Source organism: Neoarius graeffei, chromosome 7 (assembly GCF_027579695.1).
Source record: "Neoarius graeffei isolate fNeoGra1 chromosome 7, fNeoGra1.pri, whole genome shotgun sequence".
Taxonomy (NCBI): Eukaryota; Metazoa; Chordata; class Actinopteri; order Siluriformes; family Ariidae; genus Neoarius; species Neoarius graeffei.
Window position 1 is genome coordinate 46616777 of NC_083575.1, and position 10355 is coordinate 46627131.

At 40.4% G+C, this 10355-nt stretch overlaps 1 protein-coding gene across 1 annotated transcript; it reads right to left on the bottom strand.

Annotated features, from left to right (window-relative positions):
- Positions 1 to 3725: 3725 nt before the first annotated feature.
- Positions 3726 to 9130, bottom strand: ifit8 (interferon-induced protein with tetratricopeptide repeats 8). The gene is made up of 2 exons (XM_060924701.1): positions 9021 to 9130; positions 3726 to 6645 (listed from the first exon to the last, which is right to left on the bottom strand). Exon 2 carries the CDS (start codon positions 6639 to 6641, stop codon positions 5343 to 5345), a length of 1299 nt encoding a protein of 432 aa, XP_060780684.1. The 5' UTR covers positions 6642 to 6645; positions 9021 to 9130; the 3' UTR covers positions 3726 to 5342.
- Positions 9131 to 10355: the final 1225 nt, after the last annotated feature.

Here is a 10355-nt window from a genome sequence, read left to right on the forward strand (position 1 = left end):
TAGGTGTGAATGTGAATGGTTGTTTGTCCCTGTGATGACCTGGTGATTTGTCCAGGGTGTACCCCGTCTCTCGCCAATAGTCAGCTGGGATAGGCTCCAGCTTGTCTGTGACCCTGTGGGACTGGATAAGTGGCTACAGATAATAGATGGATGCGTTTTTAAAAATACAGAAATATACTTAGAAAAATGTACAAAAAGGGATATTGCAAACATTAGCTTGCATTTACAAAAAGGGAAGTTGAAAACATGAAAGCTAAATGAGGCAATAGGCTCAAGTTAGTGACCATTCGGAGTGAAATTCCTCCTCTGTATCTAAAGCAGTGAACACACATATGCACACACAAGTGAGCATACCCAGAGCAGTGGGCAGCTATACTACAGTGCCTGGGGAGCAGTTGGGGGTTAGGGTTCAAGTGTACTTCAGTCATAATACAGTCACTCAACTCCCCTTATATTTTCCCTGCCGGTCCCAGGAATCAAACCTTTTGGGCTCAAGGCTGCTTCCCTAATCTTCAGGCCATGGCTGCCCCATGCAGTAGCTCTGTGATGAATGAGTGATGAACCGCTGCTAGACAGGACAAAGCTAACCGTCTAAGCTATAATTAATTTAAAAAAAAAAGCTCTTGTTGAAATTAAGACATTTAGCTCTTTTACATAATACTCAGTCAAGCTGATGTGCAAAATAAACTTTTCATTCTTATACCAATTCTATCTATAATACCAGACATTTCTTTATATCTTCATTAGTACTTGGACACAAACCACATTCTACTGTGCTAAATAGTGTATCAGTACACCTTTGGTGTCCTATTTAGGGATATTATTGTACAATGTGCTGTTTGGAACACTGCGTTGAATTGTCTCTGAATGTATACTGACCTGCTGCTCACAGCCGTGAGGTTGATCTAACCAGTGGTCATCGACACAGAACAACCCAAGTTATGAAACGTTCTTCCACAAGTAGCTTGCAATACCGTTTTTCTGTGGAAATCTTACAGTCATCAGCTTTATATTTAAATATACACTGCATTCACTTTCTCAGTTTAAAGGCACATACTGAAGATACAAAAGACACAGCCTTGTGATCAGCAACGACAAGGTTCAGTAATTTTTTTTTTCAGAGACTATACATCTCAGGGGCGGCACGGTGGTGTTGTGGTTAGCACTGTCGCCTCACAGCAAGAAGGTTCTGAGTTTGAGCCCAGCGGCCGGCGAGGGCCTTTCTGTGTGGAGTTTGCATGTTCTCCCCGTGTCCGCGTGGGTTTCCTCCGGGTGCTCCGGTTTCCTTCACAGTCCAAAGACATGCAGGTTAGGCTAATTGGTGGCTCTAAATTGACCGTAGGTGTGAATGTGAGTGTGAATGGTTGTTTGTCTCTGTGTGTCAGCCCTGCGATGACCTGACGACTTGTCCAGGGTGTACCCCGCCTCTCACCCATAGTCAGCTGGGATAGGCTCCAGCTTGCCCGCAACCCTGTAGAACAGCATTAACCGGCTACAGATAATGAATGGATGGATATACATCTCAGCAAGGTCATGTGATACTGTATAAACACACTGACATTGCTGTTTTTTCAGTTTGTTTATTTATTTATACATACATACAGAAAATCCTATGAATGAGTAGGTGCATCCAAACTTTTGACTGCTACTGTAAATACTTCCTCCTGGTCATCTTTGGTAGGAGCCATGATTTATAGGATCCATGAAGTCAGTTTGTAATATTCGTACTGACATTCTGGCAGCTGCCAATAAAATATCTGCTCCAGAGGAAGAATTTTCAGTGGCACTCCAGATTCTGTGAAAAACAGATGATGTATGTCACTATGATGGTGATTCAGTGAATCAGCTTGTCCTAGTGTTCAGCTGCTCTAGCTTAGGCAGCGTGTGTTTACTGTGTTTTGGGGGTTTGGCTTTCGAGAGACCACAGAAGAGAGAGAGTTTTGAGAATGAACTTTGAGTTTAAAAAGAGCCAGCTTTGGCATGAATAATTTGCTTTATTAATTTTTCAACTATTATTATAATTTTTCAACTTTTTATTAATTTTTCAACTATTTACAAACCATGTGATACAAAGATTCATCTTGGGTTCCTTTCATAAATTGCAATGTTCCTTCTGTAATTCTCATCTCATCTCATTATCTGTAGCCGCTTTATCCTGTTCTACAGGGTCGCAGGCAAGCTGGAGCCTATCCCAGCTGACTACGGGTGAAAGGCGGGGTACACCCTGGACAAGTCGCCAGGTCATCACAGGGCTGACACATAGACACAGACAACCATTCACACTCACATTCACACCTACGGTCAATTTAGAGTCACCAGTTAACCTAACCTGCATGTCTTTGGACTGTGGGGGAAACCGGAGCACCTGGAGGAAACCCACGCGGACACGGGGAGAACATGCAAACTCCGCACAGAAAGGCCCTCACCGGCCACAGGGCTCGAACCCAGGACCTTCTTGCTGTGAGGCGACAGTGCTAACCACTACACCGCCGTGCCGCCCCTTCTGTAATTGCTTGACTAATTTTGAAATGTTTGAACATGATTAGCTGGGTATCACACGAATGGCTGCAGTCAACAATTATATTAACGCCAATCAAATCATGAAGAAAGAAAATGGGTTAAATACAGAGAGGAATTTCACTGTACTTAAGTGTACATGTGATAAATAAACCGCTTCTTCTTCTTAAAATCCTATTGAAGGACTAAGGCAGGCTGTAGTGTCTGTAGCTCTGGCACTCTGCTCTAGTTTTCCTGTAGCTCTGGCTATAGTTATTTGGTTTAAAATGGATTATGTTAATTGCATAGACTATAATACATCATATGAATATTATTTATGGTTTAAATATCCTCTCAGAAATTCTGTCACTTTAGTTCATGTTAGTTTGTTGGCTGGCATTAGCAGTGAAGATTGCAATAAAGTGACTGAAATGTGTTTATATTTACTCACTGAGCGCACTGAGTGCATTAGTTGCCTTTTGTATGGATGTATAGCTTTAACTCACCTTCAGTATCAGGCAATAATGATAAATCAGTGCATAGGTTCAATGCCGTGTCACACAGCTTAAGTTACAACAAATGGAGCTTGTGTGTGCTATTTTGACATTTTTCTGCTGTGTACATATATCCCTTTAGAACAAGAGCTTCAGCCCGAGACCCAGCACTTTTGATCACGCTCAGGAAGGGCCTAATGATGAGTTGGCTAGTTTGATCAGGTGTAATAAGAAAAATGCTACAGGACACAAGATCCCCAGGACTGGACCTGGAAACTTCATTTGTTCACAAAAAGCATTCTTCAAAATTTCTTTATTGGTACAAGCAGCAGAAAATAATTGGCCTGATTTGCAGTTTCAGTCATGTTGAACAATCAGCAAGTGAGAACTTGAGTCTCTCTCTCACACACACACACACACACACACTACATAACAGTAATTTAATTGAAGGATATAGATAATCATGTGTGGTTTATCAATGCACTCTCAGAAAATCTCATCTCATCTCATCATCTCTAGCCGCTTTATCCTGTTCTACAGGGTCGCAGGCAAGCTGGAGCCTATCCCAGCTGACTACGGGTGAAAGGCGGGGTACACCCTGGACAAGTTGCCAGGTCATCACAGGGCTGACACAGAGACACAGACAACCATTCACACTCACATTCACACCTACGGTCAATTTAGAGTCACCAGTTAACCTAACCTGCATGTCTTTGGACTGTGGGGGAAACCGGAGCACCCGGAGGAAACCCACGCGGACACGGGGAGAACATGCAAACTCCGCACAGAAAGGCCCTCGCCGGCCACGGGGCTCGAACCTGGACCTTCTTGCTGTGAGGCGACAGCGCTAACCACTACACCACCATGCCGCCCTCTCAGAAAATAAAGTAAGTTATTGTACCTTTAGGGGTACAATGGCTTGTCACTGGAGCAGTACCCTCTAAGGTACTTATTTGTACCCTTTATATACTGCTTGGGAACATAATATGTACCTTTTTGGCTCTAAAAAGGTACACTGTTACCTTGATGTCCAATAATGAGCTCTAGGGGGTACATTAGTGTAGATTGTACCTTGGGGGACAGAAATGGACTTCGACTGTACCTCTATTTCTGATAGTGTGTCTTTCAGATAACTTGCTCTTACCAAATAGTCTTTCTTTTAACAATGCTGTGCAAAAGTTTAGATAGTTGAATATTAAACTGAAACCCAAGTCTAATACTGTGTTAGTACATATCCTTATAGATAAAGGAAAGGGCTAGATAAATAAGTGAAGTTTAAATTGAGTGCAGATGTTTCCAGACAGGTGTATTTAGTGATACCATTTAGTGCAGTTAACAGCCACCTATGCATGTATAAAAATACTGCGAAGCCCAACTGGACCTCAATTTTGTGTGTGTGATGGAAAAAAGAAAAGATCTCAGTGGCTATGAAATATGGATTAATGTGGTGTGGATGTCATGAGGTTCAGTAGTAGTAAAGACTACAGTAAAGACTGTACTACTGGCTGATTATTTAGGAACAGCGAATAAAGTGACATTTAGATCTATGCTCATGCATTTGTGCTATAAGTAAAAAAAAACAGAAGACCAATATACGTATATCGAAAAAAAATCAACATAACATGCCTTATGCCAGAACGAATCAGCAGAACAGCTTCAGTGCACCTTGGCACAGATCCTACAAGCCTGGAGAACTGCGTACTGCTGAGATGAACACTATTCCAAAAGATTGTCAGTGTAGGTGTTTCGGTGTTTTGATGACAGAGGTGGAGAGGGTCAGTCAAAAATCTCCTATACAATAGGTGTTCAATTACATGCACTTGGAGAAGCCTTGATGACCATCCAAGCATTCAGTGAGTCCTGGGGATTTTTGTGAAGAGGAAGGGAGCACTCCAATCAAGATATAAATGTTTCATCATTGAGTAAAGTCAGTCAGTCACAAAAAACTTTGTACTAATTTTCAATAACACTTCTCTCTAGAAGCCCTGTGATGACCTGGCGACTTGTCCAGGGTGTACCCCGCCTTTCGCCCGTAGTCAGCTGGGATAGGCTCCAGCTTGCCTGCGACCCTGTAGAACAGGATAAAGCGGCTACAGATAATGAGATGAGATGAGACTTTTCTCTAGAGACAAAACATTACAGTAAAATCCCTCCGTAGCATAACAGAACGCTGTTTTTTTAAAATTTGACACCCATCTTTTGAAATCATGTAACAGAAAATAAGAAAATTTTAAGATCATATGCTAAGCAGTACTCTTGTAGAAATATATTTAACATTAATCATGATTATTGAAAATTCTATGTGATTTGATAACGAGTTACTCCTTGTCTTTTGGAGAACAAAATACTAACCTAATTCTCAATACGCTCAGCACTTTCTCTCAAAGAATTCATGAACTCTCGAATCTGGTACACATCATTTCTTGTATTGCGAAGGACTTTGTGAAGTCTGTTTTTGCAGATCCTCCATTCAGTGGATACTTTTCGCAGTGCCAAGCCCTCTTTATAATGCTTAACTGCTGTTGCCTCTGAGCCCAGGCGATACATATTGAAATCTCCATAGATGCGGTGCCAAGCCTGGAGATCTGCCGGCTGCAGGTCCGGGCGTGCAATCAACTCTTGGAACTTTTGCTTTGCTTTTGCATAGTTCCCAACTTCAGCATACCTGAGTGCTAACTCAATCTGTGGGTAGATGAAATCTGGATTTAGGCGGGCTCCCTCTTCTGAATGATGTATACAAAGACTTAGGAGCTTCGGGTTGTGTGTGTCTCCCAATTGCATGGCTTTCCAGCGGTAATTCTTGGCGATTTCATGATGCAAACGTGAGGAATCTGGTGCTTTCTCCAACATTTTGTTCAGCACCCCCAGTGCCATGTCATAGCACTGCTCCTTCTTCATGAATTTAGCAACCCTCAGGACAACACTCAGGTCATATGGAGCCATGTCTAGTGCTTGCTTCATGTGTCCCCATGCTTCCGCATTTCTATTGTTCTTGTAGCACTTGAGGCCCATGAAGATGTGGATCATAGCATTGTCTGGATCCAGTTTTAGGGCTCTTTTTAGCTGGTTCACTGCAGGCGACTCTTCAAAAGGTAGGCGCTTGTCCTCCCTGATCTCCAAGCCCTCCAGGTGAAACAGAGCAAAGGCATAGCCAGTGTTCCACTCTTTGTCTTCTGGTTCTTTCTGTATAGACTCATGAAAGATCTCTTTTGCTTTGATATAGTGTTTTTTGGAGAAGTGCAGAAATGACCATGCCTTTTCACTCAGGACCTCACGTTGCATCTCTTCTGCTGGAGTAGGGAATGCTCCAGAGATTTGTGCCAATTTCTCCAAATAAACTTTGGTCATGGTATTGTCAGCCACATGATGGTGCAACCAGGCTAAATTTCCATATGTGACTATATTGGAAGAATGACCATTTTGTGCTTCCTTTGCTTTTTCCAAACAGTCACGTGCCTGGTCACTGAAGCCCTGCAAGTGATAAATGTAAGCACAAAAATTTAAATTTCTCTGTCTGAAATTCCCTCCATGATCGGTTTGGACTGACAGACTCTCAGAGAATTTGATCATCAGGTAATTAAGATCAGCATCCTCCTTCTGTAAGTCCCAAGTGAAGTGGCACTCCAGTTTCTTAAGTTCCTCCTCAAACATTTTCCTGTAAAGCGAATAATAAAGAATGCTGCATCATGTTATTTTACAACATTATTTCTGCAAAGTGTTAAAATTTGAGAAAGACTACACATCTGACATTATTTTATGTGTTTGCATCTGTATAAAACTGGTTTGGCTTTTTCATCACTTTCATTCTAAATATACTTTACTGTGCAAAAGTCTTAGGCATCATATTTTTTAGTACAAACTTTAATGTTATAGATTTTTATTTTATGACTTCTACATTATCCAGTCAGTTAAAAAAAATTAGATTTCCAAACATTAGTTTTCCAGCATAAAATGAAATGTTACAGAAAAATGTTGGTATGTCAGTAAAGAAAGCAGTGTATTATGTACAATGGTGCTTGAAAGTTTGTGAACCCTTTAGAATTTTCTATATTTCTGCATAAATATGACCTAAAACATCATCAGATTTTCACACAGTCCTAAAAGTAGATAAAGAGAACCCAGTTAAACAAATGAGACAAAAATATTATACTTGGTCATTTATTTATTGAGGAAAATGATCCAATATTACATATCTGTGAGTAGCAAAAGTATGTGAACCTCTAGGATTAGCAGTTAATTTGAAGGTGAAATTAGAGTCAGGTGTTTTCAATCAATGGGATGACAATCAGGTGTGAGTGGGCACCCTGTTTTATTTAAAGAACAGGGATCTATCAAAGTCTGATCTTCACAACACATGTTTGTGGAAGTGTATCATGGCACGAACAAAGGAGATTTCTGAGGACCTCTGAAAAAGCGTTGTTGATGCTCATCAGGCTGGAAAAGGTTACAAAACCATCTCTAAAGAGTTTGGACTCCACCAATCCACAGTCAGACAGATTGTGTACAAATGGAGGAAATTCAAGACCATTGTTACCCTCCCCAGGAGTGGTCGACCAACAAAGATCACTCCAAGAGCAAGGCGTGTAATAGTCGGCGAGGTCACAAAGGACCTTAGGGTAACTTCTAAGCAACTGAAGGCCTCTCTCACATTGGCTAATGTTAATGTTCATGAGTTCACCATCAGGAGAACACTGAACAACAATGGTGTGCATGGCAGGGTTGCAAGGAGAAAGTCACTGTTCTCCAAAAAGAACACTGCTGTTCATCTGCAGTTTGCTAAAGATCACGTGGACAAGCCAGAAGGCTATTGGAAAAATGTTTTGTGGACGGATGAGACCAAAATAGAATTTTTTGGTTTAAATGAGAAGCGTTATGTTTGGAGAAAGGAAAACACTGTATTCCAGCATAAGAACCTTATCCCATCTGTGAAACATGGTGGTGGTAGTATCATGGTTTGGGCCTGTTTTGCTGCATCTCGGCCAGGACGGCTTGCCATCATTGATGGAACAATGAATTCTGAATTATACCAGCGAATTCTAAAGGAAAATGTCAGGACATCTGTCCATGAACTGAGTCTCAAGAGAAGGTGGGTCATGCAGCAAGATAACGACCTGAAGCACACAAGTCGTTCTACCAAAGAATGGTTAAAGAAGAATAAAGTTAATGTTTTGGAATGGCTAAGTCAAAGTCCTGAGCTTAATCCAATCCAAATGTTGTGGAAGGACCTGAAGCGAGCAGTTCATGTGAGGAAACCCACCAACATCCCAGAGTTGAAGCTGTTCTGTACGGAGGAATGGGCTAAAATTCCTCCAAGCCAGTGTGCAGGACTGATCAACAGTTACTGGAAACGTTTAGTTGCAGTTATTGCTGCACAAGGGGGTCACACCAGATACTGAAAGCAAAGGTTCACATACTTTTGCCACTCACAGATATGTAATATTGGATCATTTTCCTCAATAAATAAATGGCCAAGTATAATATTTTTGTCTCCTTTGTTTAACTGGGTTCTCTTTATCTACTTTTAGGTCTTGTGTGAAAATCTGATGATGTTTTCGGTCATATTTATGCAGAAATATAGAAAATTCTAAAGGGTTCACAAACTTTCAAGCACCACTGTCAGAGATACTTTTCAGACCAAACAAAAACAAAAACAAACAAACAAAAAAAAACATAATGAAGGCTACTGGGTTTTGTTTCAAAATTAAGAAGCAAATAAGATGCTCAGTAAAACCTACAGCTCTTTTCCTTATAAAACTGCACTCACTGTACCTGAGACTAGGGTTTTTTTTTAAATCAAAGGGTCCTCACATCAAATACTGACTTTGTTTCATGTATTACCGTTTACTGCTCTTTGTAGAATTTTTTTTAAAGTAGAAACATTGAATTTCATTATTACTGAGCTCTTCTTTGCTCTACAGCGTTTCTCTGCACACAGTACCTGCTGTATGTGGCATGTCTTGGCATATTAGGACAAAACAACAACAACAACAACAACAACCTGAAAGGGGTTGTGAACATAAACCCACTCACTGTCTGATGCGCTCACTGTAGGATCCTGAAGTTTCTCTTGTGATGTTTGAAACCTGCTCTTCAGTAGTCAGTAGTGTAGAGTCAGTGCTAGGGATCTCACTTAAGTTTCACTTTCTATTTCTCTTGCAAATCAAGTTAAACGAAACCGAGCGCTGGTACTGTGGGCTGTGTTTAACTCATAAAAACTCACCGAGATGAAGCCCAGAATTTCGCTGGAACCTGGAGGACGCCGTCAGGAGGAAACACTAACAACAGGCTATTAAGGGGAAGCTTTCAAACTCAGTTTCTTCAAGAGAATATGCATACTGATATATATATATATATATATATATATATATATATATATATATATATATATATATATGATTTTTTTTTTTTTGCTGTATATTGGTCAAAAAAATTAATTCTGTTTAATGTCACCAGACAAGTTACAAGGACCGCTGGCGCCATCTAGCGGCCATGGAATGCTATTAAATTTCCTTCAACACAAAACATCTCCCCATTTAATGTGAATGCAAAACAAATCAATAAACAAAGACATGAGCATTTTCACACAAACAGTAAACAGGACGACAGAGAAACATTTTTATTTAAAAGTATGTGACTCATAAAACATCATTGATTCATCAAGAAAAGCTTATTAATGAGGCAAAGTCAATGTAGATCAATATACATTTAGGGAACAAACAAACAAACAAACAAACAAACAAACAAACAAACATTTTATTTCTTTGCAAATAAAATTGAAAAGTCTAACCAAAAAGGCAGAAGCCACGGGATGAAGTTCTGATTCCACTTGACAGAAGCTGCAGTTAGAAAAGCTTTTTTCCTTGTTCGTTGGAGGGGTATATGTTGTGTAATATCTTTAAATGTGTTTCTTTGGTTTTATTGGGAATATAAAATTTGTAATGGGTAAAAGCCATATTTTCCCCCAGCTATGTAATAGTCATAATAATTTTCCTCTGGGCATATTGTGTCTGTTGAGGCTTTACAAGAAATACCTGGACATCATCTTGGGGTCCAAATATAACAATTTCCATTACCAAAGAACTATTGAAGAACCATTTATTATTATTAATAATAATAATAATAATAATAATAATAATAGGGTGGCATGGTGGTGTAGTGGTTAGCACTGTCACCTCACAGTTTGCATGTTCTCCCTGTGTCCGCGTGGGTTTCCTCCGGGTGCTCCGGTTTCCCCCACAGTCCAAAGACATGCAGATTAGGCTAATTGGTGGCTCTAAATTGACCGTAGGTGTGAATGTGAGTGTGAATGGTTGTTTGTCTCTGTGTCAGCCCTGTGATGACCTGGCGACTTGTCCAGGGTGTACT

Coding starts and splice junctions, on each gene's coding strand:
- ifit8 (XM_060924701.1), bottom strand. CDS start 6,641: ATGTTTGAGGAGGAACTTAAGAAACTGGAGTGCCACTTCACTTGGGAC.